Raw genomic sequence first — 16,698 nt, 5'->3', positions numbered from 1 at the left:
GTTCCCGAAGTTTGTGGTTAATGAAATAAAATCATTGACTTCCTGAGAATGAACATTATCTTAGGCCATAGCATCTTCTCAAGCATTCATAGTAAACCATGCGTAAAAACACTATGGGGGCTTCTGATTCTGCTATGCAATGAATTGTAATATAAACGGAAGTGTATTCTTCAGTCTTCCTTGTTCTGTTGCAACAAGGTCGATCAATAAGAACATTCCGATTACTGAACTCTTATAAAGTTAGGTTCTTATAGTGCAATGTTAAGTTATTATGGGCTCTCTAGTACTGCCCGTATAATTAGACTATAACATGGATTATATCTACATTATATCAAGGATTATATCTACATTAATATACGTACATTTTATAATTATCAGATTTAATAGTCAACTACACATAGCGCAAGACACTGTACATACGCAACTATGACGCACATTCGCAGCTCTAACAAGTCCTGGTTTTGTCCTAAACTTTGAGATCACATATCAGTGAAAACGGTTTAGATTTCAGTTGAAACTATGGACATGGATCGTGCCATGTTTCTTCCTCTTTGATGTTTATTTATAAATCAAGATGATCACATACCAACAGTCAACACCTATAAAGAGAACTGTGAAGGAGGCCCGTGTATATTGGAATTTAGTGTTGTATGTAAGATTTGTGTGACTCTTGAATTAGGAACATATCCATGTTATAATAGACCGCTTTGAATATGGTGTTTGATACCAATGAAGATTACACCCCTTGCTTTTATATTTAATTATTCTATTGTGTTTGCACTCAGAGCACAAATGAATCGCATCGTGTTATGACTTTAAGTACAACACTTGGAAGAGTGTCCACGCCTTAGCCACGTAAATTTTACATGGTAGCAAGTCGATAAAATGTACCAACCGTATCTACATTCAAAACTGAGCTGAACCATTTCCAAAGTGATATTGAGGACCGGGGACGAATCACCAGCGAAAGAGCCATTTAAAAATTGCTATTCCAGAAGTACTAAAAACGATAAGGTCCTTAATTTCTAAATATTGGGCTACCATTTTTCATCCAAGTTGGCCACTCCTTCTAAGCCTCACCATATTTTGTCAGTAAAAAGAACAAAAATGTAGGTCGCTGCACTGTGCAGAAGGAGTGAATTGTACGCTGGAATAATTAGACTCTTTTAAATGTCATGCAACCATGTTCGTTATAATTAAACTTCCCTTCCTTTTGATTACCGAGCTTTACTAGATTTTCCGGAATACACACAACGTAAATGTGATGTAGCTGTCGAAATGTACAATTGTGAGTGTAACTTTAGCCTTTACTTGTAGATACTTCTCTCTTTACGTCACTGGATGTAACCTACATTATATTATGACGCATAACAGACGTAGATCGTACAAGAAGTCTTCAAAGTACTAGAACTTCTAAACCTGGACTAATACGTCAACATAAAAGTAACTTAAAGCGAGTAACATCCTTGATAAACTTGATGCCAATACCTTATCCGTATGACAGTAGGGTTCTGATTATTCTAGAAAAGACTCCAGTTACTGAGGTTTGAAAGTATACTCCGATACTAATTCTCCATTTCATGGATTTGTACGATAATTATATCTGACAAGAATTATGGACTTGGAAATCATCTGATCACCAACGAGCAGACAGAATGTCCCGCTAAATTAACATGACAAAGTGAAATAATAATTCGATTACTTGCTATCGGTTAGAAAATGGTATTCATGCGGTCAGGGAATGGGGGCGGGAGCGTTACCACGCCTCCAGTAAGACAAAGCAGCATGGGCGTAGTAGCTATCTCCGCCCGAGACTGGAGCGCAGCCGCGAACGCCGAACCGCACACAGTTGTACAGAATTTGTATGACTAAGCATTTAGGTTAGGGTAAGTGTCAGCACTTGCGGAATACAAAGTTCGGCCGGTCGAGGTACGATACAGTCCGGCAATGTAATCGTACAATTTGTCTGTCGATATGAATTTCCGAACATGTCACCCGTTGACAGGGTCAAATTTACAGAGTAATAGTTATTCCATCCTGTGTCGATCACCACGAATGACTCAATATGAGATAGTCTGCATTATTGTGTCAAATGTATTCAACAGAATGGTTCTGTCCTACATCCCACTTAGATGTAACAGTTAGTACTGTTGTTTCAATGCTGAAAGGTTTCTAACTTAACTAGTTTCAAACTGATCAGCACAGGAATTTATTAAGTCTTGAAAAGGTGAACGATGAGCGCAATTTCGAAGTGTGGTCGATTACGAAACATAATCAATAACGTATCCTGCGGTTAATATTCTCGAACATGGCAATGAGCAAGAAACTTGTCCATCGGCAGTTATGTGGCTTGTAACAGGTTCTGAGAGTCTGAAGGGGTTCCTTAAAATGGTAACGCTAGTGTAATTTTAATGCAATTTGCCAAAAAGTGGTCCAGTAATGTCAAATATGTGAGCGACCCCTTTTATTATAGATATCACGAATCGAGTCACTGTCGAATGGCACTACTCATAATTTTATAAAATTGTCTGAAAATGGAAACAGGATCAGGTTATGGAACAAAATTAGAAAGCTGGATAGAGTACGAAATTGAAAATGTTGGATAGTAAAAGATTTTGTACCAGTATCGACCAAATTTCGATTGAACCGATTGCGGGGGCAGTTACGATTAGGGTTCGTTCACAATACGTAATCGCTTTTTGGACAATTTTTTACCTCTACTGTCCCCCTCCGTAATCAGTTTTTCACAGCTTTTGTGTCAAAAGTACACAAGCCGTAATCATTTGGAAACCCCCCTCGGCTGATTACGTAATATGTGGACGACCCCTAACTCTAAGCACGCGGTATCTGAGTGTAGGTTTATAAAGCATAGTTTCATACAAAAAATGAGACAGTACATAAATGAACGCCCATGTCAAAGCACCAGAAGCTGGCTAAGCTGTTAACATTCAAGTTCTATGTGGGACTGGAAACAGTTGAAGCGGTGGTACATTATAAAATACTGTCTACAAAGAACAACACGAAAACACAGCAGCAACTCAGAACGAAGTCGTTAACTCTCTCTCAGTTCTTAACCTAAACAAATGGAAGATATCGGTTTACTTGCCGTCATGTGAACATTAGCACAATGGTGCTACGCTAGTGAGATGGTGAGTCACGTGGACTTTATCTACGTAGAAGGGAGTATAATGGCAGGGACCTGGTCCACGTGTTACTACTACACGCTGCACTTTACATAGAACGGCTAAAGGGAGAGGGACACTGAGAAGTGAGAGTCCGGAGTAATTGTGAAGACGGAGAAAGGGAAGCTAATGCTGTAATGTGTAATGGTATTGTGTGGAGTGTACTGAATATTGAACATAGCCCGCATCAACATTCATTATTACTATCAGTGGGGCCTATAGAGTATAAAGGGGGAGAACTATACTAAAGTGTAAAGGAATTAAAGTTTAGATCAGGGTTAAAAGTCCACTGTTTCAGTTTGGTATCAGCTAGTTAAACTCAGTAAAATTTTACAGTAATTGTAAACATTTAAATTTAAAAAGTAAAACTCTGCTACTATTAGTTTGAATAATTAATTACAATTTACAAAACTAACAGTCCAGATCCACGCCCACAATCCGACTTTTTCGGAAAAAATTGTTTATACGTAACCATAAACTAATCGAGAATTAGTATGAATTTAAAATGTAGTGATAATTAAAAAGCCACCAGCTATCGTACAAAAATTTACAACATCAAGATTTGTATCATCAAGATGATGATATACATGAAGAAGGCAAACTTTAAGAACATGTGGAAATCTTCAATAATCACTAGCCCGTGCGAAGAAACAAATATAAGAAACATCAAAACGCTACAGTATCAAAACTATTAACATAACCACACATTCGATTTGTTTTTAAAAAGATGGAAGTTATTTTTAAATTTCAACTTTTTCTGACTACTCCATTTTAACTATCAATCGGATTTATGAATATGAACAATCCGTTTTCAATAACAAACGCCAACATCATTAAGAATTAATTTAGATGATCTCCGTTGACATGTAAGAAATTTCAGCTGGTCTCATCCGACTTCGAGCTAGAACCAGCGGTAACTAGTGTTTTATCTTTCTGATATTTGCTGAGAATGTTCTCTCGAACCCGCAGATTCTCTGACGAGGAAACATTGATCCTAAAATCTTTAGACGATGTAGCTTTCTTGCTGGCTCCAGGAAAATTGTTTTGAACTCCGGAAGCGCTACTGTTTTCCGGTGGCCCGTTCACGGTTTTCCGGCCGTTTTGTGATTTTCCGTTTTTGAGATTGTGGGGGTTTTTGTTCATGATTTTAGGAGATAGTGTGGACCAAGTCTCGGTGCTGTTGTTGTCAGACGAAGAGTTATTTGCACCTGTTTTCGGTGCGATTGCTACGGGTCTCCTTTTCGGCACGACCACTGCAGGAACTGATATAATGGCAGCAGTTGCTTTCCCCAAATCGTTCATGTTGTTTGATTTCGTGACCCTGGTGTTTTTCACTCTGGCGGGTTCTTTCCCGGCAGCTGATAGTGTTATCTTAGGTTTTGGGACAAGTTCTTTTCTAATGCCACGAGTCCCGTTATTGGGTCTAGAGTTACCGGGCCTACCAACAAGAGATAGTTCGTTATTTTGCTCTGATCCGTCACCACTTGTAGAGCTGTCAGGTAATACTGGTCGATTGTTTCTGGCAGGGACACGACGTTTGTTAGCACTAGGTTTGTTGCGGCCAGCCTGAGGAGTACGATTTATAGCCCTGGCCGCGGGATTGCTTCCAGCTCGTGGCACAGTGTTTGTAGGTCTTGGTCCTATGTTCGTAGTTCTTGGTCCAGTGTTTGTATTTCGTGATCAGTTGCTGCCGTTACTGCTGGTCTAATGGGTCGCTCGTCTAATATGTCAGGGAAGGAGGGAGCTCTTCTTGTCGGTGTACACCCCGCCTAAAAATAAAGTATTCTATTAGAAAATCAGCTTTCAATTGGACGACAAATTAAAAGTGATCGACAATCGATGAGTATAAATGCATCATTGACTAACACTAATAAGTAAAATGGCTGTCAGAGTATAGTATGGAATTATACTCGACAGTCGCGCTTGCCAGCACTATAATTGGTGATCTTCATTAAATTTAAAGAATAATGAAGGTGAGATTTATAACTGCAGTATGACGTAGACTAACCTGGTGTTGAGCTACAAGAGACAGAGGGAATTGTTTGCAACAAAATTCGCAGGGTATAAAACTGTCGTAAACGTCATTCATCTGAAGACAAAATCGTGAAACATTTTCTGGGAATATGAACCATTGCGAGAGAGGTTGTCTTGCAAATTCTGCTATTTATATTAGTGGAAATTCAAGTGGCTATATTAACGTTTAACCTTGACAATTGACATGTTCTCGAAACAATGAATAAAGCACCACAAACTTATAAAATATGACCATAAATATATATTATCTCAATTCTGTAACTACACACCTGGACCGGAGCAGGTATAGCAGGATTACTGATCGTTATACTGTTGTCTAGACAACCTGTCTGAAAGAGAAGATAAAAAGCTAAGATAAAGATATATAAGCTTTTTATCAAGACACTTATTTTACTTCGGTGTATTCCAACAGCCACATTGTTACACAAGTGCAACCAGCCAATTACAGGAAGCCGAAGGATTTATTTGGCCAGTGACGGTTAAGGTAGTGTGTACCATACTTTCTTCGCTGTATAAGTATGTATTTATAAGTATTTGTGAGTATGTGTCAAGCAATATAAACCAATGTGGAAAGAACAACGAAGATGTTACTCCAGCCTTGAGGGGTCGTTCACAATTCACATATTACTGAAGGGGAGGGAGGGGGTTTCTAAACGATAACGACAGCGTAATTTTAACACAATAGCTATGTGTACAACTGATTCCGGAGGGGGGGGGAGAAAAAGTGATTACGTAATATGTGAACTACCCCTAATACATGAAATTGGGTTTCGACCATAAGATCAGAGAATTCCAGACATCAATGCACATACCTGGTGGAGAATGAGCTCTTCAATCGGGTACATTGCCTCGCAGAATTCACATGGTAGCATCATGTTATCTGAATCTGAAATTACATCAATTAAGACATAGTTTTAAAACATATTTTACAGAAATTTGAAAATTAGAGTGGACCGTTTTTGTTAGTATACTGGTTACGCTGATAATTATGCTGTCAACTTTCATCTTATCTATACTAATTTAAATGTAAAAAAACATAAATTTTTGACACACTTGTTGTATTTCGCATCATTTAATTTTTTTCCAACATATTGTTTGCGACATGATTTTTATATCTTCGATCGTATTCGCTTTCGTAGCGAGTTTGGTTCGTGCAGGATCAATAGAAAGGATTGAAAGAATTGACACGAAGATCTGGCAACTTGCCATGAACCTAAACCCCGCCGACGGTCACGTGATGGACTACACCACTGGCTGGATTGACGATGTTTTTATTGGGACTTACAGCCAGGCCCTGACAAAAGATTTCCTGAACCGTGTAGTCTGGAAACACGCAGTCAACTACATAGCTCTGGTTAGACATCAGAAAGGCGAAGTAGATGCAGTCAAAGTATTCAGGTTCAAGGAGGGGGGTAGATCACTTCTCTCTAGATTCCAAGCAATGAACCCAGGGAGAGAGGTGGTCACTGAAGGAGGTCCGCTTCAAGAGAACGTCAGTGCGAATGCGCAGAATATGGGAGATGATCCAGTATTTTCTGTTGGGGGAGATCTTGCTTTTAACTGGGTGCACGCTGACAATGGACACAGAATAGTTCTCACGGGAGGGAACTTGTCCCCAATAGGAGTAAATGACGACAACACCCACGGACTGGGAAACCATTTCGGATGCAACCCTCTCACCGGCAAGGCACTCAACCCTCTGTGGGGTCATGAGATATCCAATATACAAAACTGTTCGATCACTGACCCATCATGTGATTTTCGTGCTAATCCGATACGACTTCAGGGAACAGATCACGGGAAGGGCTGGAGATTTGGGAGCGGACCTGTTTATGGCAACTATGGTATCTATGTTTCTGAGAACGCTGCATCTTTTCCCGGTCCTGGTTACAAGCTGGAACAAGAGGTTAAGATTGAGGAGGAATCCAATTATTCTGGACACGGACAAGAGTTTTAGGATTTGAAGTACAGCTGTCTTAAGATTTTTTTAGATATTCTAAATTTTGTATTTTATTTGATAGAAGTGATGTTTAAAGAAATCCCATTTCAGGGAATCTACGCTTTGGAAAATCAGGAATATATACGCTTTAATTCCGAATCAATCTGAAGATTACGTATAATTTAAAAACTGAACTGTTATGTGTAAGAACATTTATGAAGGAGCCGACTTACAATTTAAGCAAAAGCTGAAAGCATGGTTGTGTCGATTTTATGTTTTAGTTTGCTGTCAATATGTCTTTAAAAATGAACTTCATCTGTCTTGCTGTGATGTTTTTCGTTCGGGTTAGAGGAATATGCAAGACCGATCTCACTGCTGCCGAACAGGCATTCGTTGATATGCATAACGAATTAAGACGTCTCCACGAGGTAAGGAAAGGCGACAGTACTAACAAAATAGTCCAGCATCTTACTATATATAAAGCGATACGATATATATCTGTGCCATTTTACTGACACCACGGCATCAACTTTAACGCGACTTTCCGCAAAAACCGTAAAAGAAATACGACTGAAACTTTTTTGGCTGAGTCAAATGCTTTAATGGCCTCCAAATCAGCATGAAAAAATAAAAAATTGGCCAAGGAATAATGATTTTAGAGCTGAAAATTTGGACCCCCAAGTGGTGTCAAAAACGCCAATTAAATAGGTAATAATTATTTTAGTATCTTGAGTCTTGACACCGTTTAGGGTTATATTATACGGGTTCCTGCTAGTGTTTATTAATCTAATGCCAACAATTGGTGCCAAAATAAATGAATATTCATCCTTCTAGCAACCTTTGTGCAATGTCACTGTGCGAAGATACAGTCTTGAAATGTCAGTATCTCAACAATCTGGCCCTACTACTAAAATTTTACGCAAACATTGACACTAATATCGAACAAAGTTTTGTCAACATCAGATGTTTTTGTTCATTCAGTTTGCTGGTGTGAAATATCTCTGGCCGTAATTATTGCGGAACGAGAATATATATAGATGCCCCTTTTTGGGCACGATATGAAATAGGGCCTGAAAATTAAGAGCCGATAAGGTAATACGGCGTCTATCGTAACCAAACGTGAAAAATGTGGAAACCATTCGATCAGATATCTATTTCCAATGCAATAATTGTTAACTACACTTTAAAATACATCGTGGAAGAGTTCCGATAAGATATTATTGTAAATATGCTAATTGAATGTTTTTATGACAGGGTATCCCAGATCTATGTTTCGGTGAATCAGATCATACTCACAGATTCAATTCATTGGAATGGGCCAATGATCTGATCCTTTCGGTGGTTGCAGCAACCGAACATTTCAACATAAACCATTCTGGAAATGAATTTACCGGAGAAAATATCTATTATCAAAGCACTGTGAATCTCACCACGCCAATAAACGCTGACCTTGCTGCAGTTTTACGATGGTGAGTCGGGACCTTTACTAATCATATATCGTACTCAAGTTACTCCTTCAAGGTGGATTATATACCACCTTTGACAAGAATTGAAGAATCAATTATAATCATTTTACCGAAGCACTTTTGCTTTTTCTTGCGACTTTTCACTGATTTGCCACTGAAGCAAAACGTGTAGTGGCAATATTAGATAGCATTCAGTTTAGGGCTCACCTGTCTTATAATACTGTTACGAAGCAATGCTGTATGAAATTGATTATGGACGCCAACAATTTGTTAAGAGGTGATCATTTAAGTACGCGAAATAACGCATTCAAAATGAATACATTACAGTCATTCGATAATATTCATTTAGGTACGTTGGAGAGATCAAATATTGGGATTTCCACTTATCTGCCTTAAAGCGCGGACTTAAACTGTCTGATACGATTCAAACTGGACATTTTACCCAGGTAAAGTTCCTGTATGAACACTTAATTGCATATGTATTAGTTATATAAAAGTGGGAAAGTTTATAATCCTTCATAGAATATACTTAATAGCATTAGTTCTGTCGTGACAATTCGTGATTTTAGATCGTCTGGAAGAACACAAAAGAAGTAAACTGCGGGTCGTCAGCTGTAGAAGGAACGGGGACGATGGTAGTCTGCCAGTATTTCCCAGCAGGAAATGTGTTAGGTCAGGAGGCTGAACAGGTTTTGCCCCTTCTCAGTGGTCAAGAAATTACATTGGACGAGGGACACAAGATGACATCGAACGTTTTGAAGAAAGCAGCACGTAACCAAGGGGATTTAGAGATAGGATTTATTGAAAGTGTTAAACCCGAAGAAACAGACAAACCCGAAGAAAAAGGCAAACCCGAAGAAAATATCAAACCCGGGGAAAATATCAAACCCAATCATTCAATCCCTGCCATCATTTTTATGGCAATCCTATTTCCATTGATTCTAATAGGAATATGTGTGTTTTGGAAGTCATTGAAAGGAAGACGTGACAACCGATGCCTCGTACAAATGCACAACGATGCTAACCAGAGACTTCTTGCAGCAAATTAAATTAAATACTTTGTGAATTTATTCGTGACTTTATAGAAGTTAAATATCTAATTTAATATTTTGAAAGGTTTGACGCTTGACATTTTAACTAATAAATTACATCTACTTTCTACCAAAACCAAGTTTTAACTTTTTATAGGAAGCAAATTCACAGCGTATTATAATTTGTAGTCATTATTACGACTCAATTTAGGATGCAACCAAACATTGTTAAATCAAGATACCGGTTACTTAGTTGAGCAACTCCTTCAACACTTTACTCATATCACCTAACAGGAACCTCTACTTTTGGAGAATGTATGCTTTGAGGGAATATGTATAACTGTTTTTAGGATATTCCAATCTCTTCCGGGGTATTGGACTTCCCTCGTTAGTGGTTTCAACAATTTTGATTACAGTTTATCTTCAAATATTGTTTCATTCGTCCACTTAATTGAGGCTTTATTCTATCCATATTTCAGTTTGAAAGCATTAATAAAAAGGTACAGTAGTACTTATAATTTATTTAAGTTATAAGTGAGTATAAGTAATGACTAATGCTATCAGTAGATACGCAAACTTTTAAGTTGGTAAGGTAAGATGCTGTACTGAGCCGACGGCCCCCTAGATACGTAAACGAACATGCGACCACGCGCGGCCGGCCGGCCCGCGCGGCTCAATATTCGAGCTTGCGCGTTGCGCGATGTACCCCATAACTTAGACACCGCGCGCGATGTACCCCATAACTTAGACACCGCGCGTTCCGGAATGCCGAAGACCGTTTTAAAGAAGCGCCTCAATAACATATGCCGAGTGCCCACTGCTGGTGGTTTCATTACATAATCGACAGAAACAAACTTTTAAAACTAAACTATCTATCTCAACCCACCAATAGAGCGAGGTCTCGGAGTTGCAGCAGTACCTGCGAAATTAATACAACATAAATTCACTGGGCTAAAATATAATATCACGAACATAAACTTAATGAACAACGATAGAAACACATGGTAACAACTATACATCATACAATATACATGCATGAAAATATTAACTCATGCAGAGGAGTAGTAACAACTAACCGACAGCGGTGTGAATGGGGTTGTTATTGAGGCTGGTTGCCTGGCGTTGCTCATCGTGTGCCATCTGAGCTGCTAGTGCTGCGTCCAGATCAACTGTGGATCCTGATTGAAATTATTTGTTAACAATAAGTTTTAAAAATCTAAACCTTTTTCATAATGTAAATCTGTTAGATTGCCTGATTATCATGATGTCGTAATGGTTTAAGGATTCTGTTGGTTCGGGTAATTCATGAGACAGCTAACATTGAGATAAAAAACTTCCGTCTCAGTTACTGCAAGGTGTCTTCCTTTCTTCTTGATTTTATCGCATGTAGACAAGTTAATTAATGTTCAGAGACACATACAAATGTGCATCCTAAAAGAAGCATACGCTGGGAAGCAGAGAGATGACGTCTGCTTATGAAAACGTGGTCATGTGGTCATATTATGCCGTGTTATGACTCACAACTCAATTTTTTTAATTGAAATCTTTCAATTATTATCATCAGAATTTATTACAATATCAATGTTGTATAGAATTTCTAAAAATGGACTAGAGAAACCAAAAAATGCCTTGACAAGTGTACAGCGATGATAACAATCAGGGGACACCAATACACCCAAATAACCAAACAAAAGGCCTCGAGAGACCTGATGAAAAGTCGAGCAATTACATTGGGCCCCAAGTGCAGAAGGAGAAAAATGGGCAAATAATATGAGCTGTGAACTTAGGAGGCATTTCTAGGTTTTTAAGAATAATTGCCACAACCCAAAAATTCTCAATTACAATTGGCTGATTTGTAATATTTCCAATGGAATGAAGTTTTAACGATAAAATTTAAATAATTGAATATAAAAGACTAAATCAAAATTGTATCCGAATAAAGCAAAAATGCGTGATGAGTACCTCAAAAAAAATAAAAACAAAAATAATAGAGAAATACACTACCCGTAGTCAGGAGAAAAAGAATTGTCAGGATCTGAACTAGGGTCAATATCTACAGATGCAGTACAAACATGTTCCTTCCAGATGTGTTTAATAAGTTCTGTTTTAAACACACCTGGTCTGATAATCTCTCGAAGGGAAAGAGGAAGTCGGTTCCAAGTGAGATGAGCTCGATAAAAGTAAGATTTAGATATAGCTGAGCCAGGTGGAATTGAAGATATTACTGATAAGTGATCAAGATGTGAGCTTCTCAGTCGGCTTGACCCGGAGAAGAAAGTAAGGTACTGAGGCAGAGTGGTGCATGGGTGGTATTGATGCACTAGGGAATGAAAGAACTTGAGATCATGGTAATCAAACCTGTACTTTAGGGGCAGAATATTTAACTGTTTACAATGGGCATTATAGATTTCCTCTACACTATAGCTTACACCGTAATCATTACGAATCCATTTGAGGGCCCTTTTCTGCAATCCTTCAAGCCTATTGATAGTGCTACTGGACGCTGGTCGCCAAATGATGGGACAGTGTTCGAATATTGAGCGTACAAGAGTAAGATACAAGACTCTTCTCTTGTTCAGATCATTAATAAAATGACAATTTCTCTTAAGCATGCCAAATTTTTGGTTAGCTTTACCATATAGAGCATCGGCCTGGCTATTAAAATTTAGATTAGACGTCATGATTATGCCTAAATCTTTTTCAGAATTTAATAACGTAATTTTGCCATGATCTGACAAAGCTCTATTACGACATCAATAACAATTACTAAATTTCAAAACATGTTATACGTTTCTTCGTCTCTTAAGAGGCAAAATTTGCCAGATCAATGCACATACACACTGACAAATATTTACATGCACGAAAACAAAGTATTACCATTGAGAGGGTTAAAGTGTTCTGTAGCTATCAGCTCATCCAAGTAATCTGTACCTGAATAATTTATCATTAATTAATAAGTTACTATCTGTAGATAGACTATAGCATAATAGTGACTATAAACATTACTATTATAAGCGGTAAAACAGTTAACCATTCTACCAAACCCATTTGCAAAGAATGTTCTAGACTCTAGAGCAACACGTTCAACATCAAGTATAATTTGTTGATGATAGTTGGTGACGAAGTGAGAGTCTCCATTAGTGTTTCAAAACAAATTAGTTGTCGAATTTTCGGCAAAATGCCTTTGTCATGGACAGGACGTTATAATAACTTACATAGCTCAATAAATGTAATAGATTTGTAGTGTTTTAAATTAATTACAACATCAAAATATATGATCGACCCACTCATAAGAGCGAAGAAAGATTACCGATCAAGTGTAATTACCAGGAATATATTATATTTTATACCTCCCAAGAGGAAGGGGTTTTGTTTGGTTTGATAATACAGTGTACATCAAACTACAAAGCTCGGAGTATGTCCGTCAACCATGCTAAACTCTACTTTTTGTGGCAGTCGTCTTGGTTACATCGCGAAACATGACAAGAATCTGTGCTATGTTACATAGCACAAACAAGGCTCGACCGGGACATTTTGTCCATAGCCTATGTACAATGTACAATGTACATAGTTTATCAAATGTTGGACAAGTAAGGAACTACAACACTTAACATACTAATTATTGTACATGCACTTTACAGGACTACTTACTAGGCATACCTTACACAGCATTTGTAATAACCATTCGTGGAATTCAACCTAAGAATGCTGGCAGCCCAACTGGGACACTCAATCCTTGTATCAGATCTCACACACACACACACACATTACACATGCTAAACCTTAACTTTACAACTGACCTATGTCGTTTCTTTGCAAGTCCTCCATAAGTTCATGATGATTCATTGAGTTATTGTTTACAGGTTGTAATGCGTAAGGGGATGTAGATGTTCTCGTTAAGTCTGTTGGTGCAAGTCTAGTTCTCCTTGCTTCTCTCCTGATAATGTTATCATTAAGATAACAGTGCAGTAAGGAATGTTCGTGTTATTTTATACATTGTCAATCAGCCGATTATTTCTATGATCACAAAAACTGAAAACAAACATTTTAAACAGCTAGTACATTGAATCATATAAAATGAGATGTATCAACTTGATTTAAAACATTAAAAAATCCTCGTTCTCACCTGGATCTACACACGTGACCGGTCATCTCCCTCAACATGACCCGCTCACTGCATTCCTCGCATTCCTCTGTCCTGCACCCGCACGCGTTGACGTGCGCAGGTAACAGTCTCCGCGGGAAGTCCACTGAGCAGAACTCGCACAGAAGAGGAGCTTCTGAACACACGCTCTGAAGAGGAGTGGTTTATAACTGAACTTTATGTGGTATAATAATAAAATAAGTTGTAAGGAAACTTGAACTGCGATGTACATGTGCGTCTGTTCAGTAAATCACATTTAAAACTAAAATTAAATGGCATCACTCACTAGATGGAGTTCCTCGTTTCCTTGTTGGAACTTCGTCTTACATTTACTACACTCAACCTGGATGTGTTAAGATAATATAAACAGGAAGTTTATCTTTCTATAAATCTTGTTATTTTAGATATTATTTTGGTAAGTTTTGAAATGCCTGTAGAACGTTTGGAATTATATCTCGTTTTTTACAAAGGTTATGCTATTTTAAAAGTAGTAAGTAATGCATGCTTCTATAAGACGTTATTTAAACATTGTTCAGCTTCGACAAGTACTCAAAACTTGCAAACTATGCAAAGTTACAAACTGTTCAATATTTTGCAGCTCAGGGTGGCTGAATTATCACATAAATTATATACAGAATCTGTACACACCTCAGCATGTTCCTCCTTAATGTGATCCTCAAACTCTCTGATCGGAATAGGATCATCACACAGTGTGCAGAGTCGCAGGTTCTTAATACAATGTGACAAGTGCAGGTCCAAATTAGCTGCCGGAATGTCTCTCTTACTGTAATAAACGTTTTGATAAATCATTGAATATACAGTGTAGAAACGTATAAAAGCCTTAAATAAATCAATGAAAACATGTCACGAGACGAGCTGTCTCTGTTTTCAATACCAAAAAGTCATTCACAGTTCTCAGTTCGTATGTTCGGGTTGGATGACTAGAGTTGACCAAACTCTTCCTAAAGAACTAATTATAATTCAATCAATAGAAATTTTCAACAAAACAGTAAGATAAATAATCTAACCAGTTATTACAGACTTTGTCCGTGTCACAGTCACTCATTTTGATATAATATGATTCCTCTGACTGCTGCCTTTAGTAGATGTTTTTACTTGCAGTTGACCATATAAACATACAATCTGATTATAGGATATTTAATTAATGTTTAATGCATTTAATTCGATTAATTTCAATTATTTAATAAAGAAATAGCAAGCTTATATTCGAATTTCAGCTTTCCATGACCCAAATTTTACTGTTTTGACCGAATTTTCCTTGAATTACCATCTTACAAGGTCACTGAGGATGGCACAAGACACGACTGAGTTACTCAAAGTTCTATTCCCAAAGAAAGCTTTGATAAACGGAAAATCATCAGAATATAAAAGAGATTTTAGAAGATTGTTGAAGAGGAGCTTTTCTGTTGTCCCCTTGACCGAAATTTCACGGTTTTGACTGAAATTTTGACCAGTGACCAATCAGTGAGGTCGGCGAGAGTGACACAAGTCGCCATCAAAGTACTGGAAGCAGTATATCTGGAGAAAACTTTGATGAAATGAAAATTTCGAATATGTCCTACCCGTATTATATGTATTGTGCTCTGATAATTGGAACACTTGAATTGATTATACTCTCCCAATTGTATCACTGGGGGGGGGGGGGGGGGTACCACTGTCCATTTTGTCCATTTTGTCTTTCTCTTTTTTTACATTTTTTTTGTGAAGGACAGTGTTTTGGGGACAAAATGGACAATACTAGGGACAAAAGGGACAAATATTTTGGACAAATGAGACAAAAAATTAGACAAGCTCAAATGTAGAGAATGTATATATTCTACTCGACATCAACAATTTATATTTTCATGTCAGTGTTTTGCTGTACTTAGAATCAAATGAAACCACTGAAGGGACTGAAATAAGCAGAATTCATCAACGGCATCACATAAATAAATGTGTACACGGTTCAGTCAATATTTCATTAATCCCATTAATCAAGTGGTGATATCAAAAAAGTCATCATCTTTTAATATCTTATATACCTTAATCCATATTCAATCTAATAACTAGCTCTAGAACTAAACAGAGTAGTTATATCTCTTCCTCTGTATCCCCTCAGTGCAATATTAGTTGTCTTGCTTTTTGAGTGTTGTTTGCAAAGCAAGTTCAGCTCAAACGTCAAATGTGAATCAGTGAGCAGGCATATCGGACTAGACCAAGTTGTCTTGAACAGTGAGTACACTAAGGCTGATATAAAACCAAGATTGACTTTACTGTTCTGTCTGAATTTACCCAACTTATTAGCTTGTTGGAACTGTGCCTGAACTTATTTTTTGCATTTCAACGGATAATTGACCTTATTTTCTTTACTGTCCATTTTGTCCCTGTCTATTTGTCTCGTTTGTCCCTGTCCTTTTTGTCCTTTTTGTCCATTTTGTCCCTGTCTTTTTGTCCATTTTGTCCCCGTCTTTTTTGTCTTTTTTGTCCCTATTATCTTTTTTTGTCCCTTTTGTCCCTCTTGTCCCTTTTGTCTTTGTCTTTTTTCAGTTTTTTTTTGTGCAGGGATAAAATGGACAGTGGTACCCCCCCCCCCCCCCATCACTTGATTTAATTGTATTTATATATTGTTTGAATGACCATTTTTCATTTTTGACTGATATGGGATGATGATTAATCACTCTACACTCGACTGTCACGTGACTTTTTTAACCCGTTCTCTAGCTGGTTCTGAACAACTTTTCGAAACCGTAACCCTCTAATCTGATCCCAACCCTAACCCTAACCCAAACCTTAACAAAGACATATGCTGAAACCCTAACGAGAAATTAGACTAACTTCCTTATACGGTCATATCACGTGATCGAGACAGTTTTTCGCCAATATCTCGTCAGTGGAGCATTTT

At 37.7% G+C, this 16,698-nt stretch overlaps 3 protein-coding genes across 5 annotated transcripts in view; 1 reads left to right on the top strand and 2 right to left on the bottom strand.

Annotated features, from left to right (window-relative positions):
* LOC134813573 (intraflagellar transport protein 122 homolog) overlaps window positions 1-16,698 on the bottom strand; it is a 92,891-nt gene that overhangs the window by 47,667 nt on the left and 28,526 nt on the right. For 2 of the 3 annotated variants that reach the window (XM_063821409.1, XM_063821411.1), the window contains exon 1: window positions 12,874-12,895. The exons of the other annotated variant lie outside the window; for it this stretch is intronic. The gene's annotated coding sequence lies outside the window, so the exon portion shown is untranslated. Of the gene's footprint in view, window positions 1-12,873; window positions 12,896-16,698 lie in introns of those variants that run through there. 3 annotated transcript variants of the gene reach the window in all.
* Window positions 3,560-14,960, bottom strand: LOC134813575 (XIAP-associated factor 1-like). The gene is made up of 12 exons (XM_063821413.1): window positions 14,825-14,960; window positions 14,445-14,580; window positions 14,083-14,139; window positions 13,779-13,945; window positions 13,453-13,589; window positions 12,530-12,583; window positions 10,729-10,830; window positions 10,539-10,571; window positions 6,029-6,102; window positions 5,486-5,545; window positions 5,191-5,271; window positions 3,560-4,951 (listed from the first exon to the last, which is right to left on the bottom strand). Exons 1-12 carry the CDS (start codon window positions 14,860-14,862, stop codon window positions 4,823-4,825), a joined length of 1,068 nt encoding a protein of 355 aa, XP_063677483.1. The 5' UTR covers window positions 14,863-14,960; the 3' UTR covers window positions 3,560-4,822.
* On the top strand, window positions 7,389-9,766 carry LOC134813578 (venom allergen 5-like). Its single transcript, XM_063821418.1, has 4 exons — window positions 7,389-7,583; window positions 8,410-8,624; window positions 8,971-9,067; window positions 9,191-9,766. Exons 1-4 carry the CDS (start codon window positions 7,449-7,451, stop codon window positions 9,668-9,670), a joined length of 927 nt encoding a protein of 308 aa, XP_063677488.1. The 5' UTR covers window positions 7,389-7,448; the 3' UTR covers window positions 9,671-9,766.

This window comes from Bolinopsis microptera, chromosome 3 (genome assembly GCF_026151205.1).
Source record: "Bolinopsis microptera isolate Bmic1 chromosome 3, MBARI_Bmic_1.0, whole genome shotgun sequence".
NCBI classification, from domain to species: Eukaryota; Metazoa; Ctenophora; class Tentaculata; order Lobata; family Bolinopsidae; genus Bolinopsis; species Bolinopsis microptera.
The sequence above is the reverse complement of the archived record's forward strand: the minus strand, read 5'-3'. Positions and strand labels throughout refer to the sequence as shown.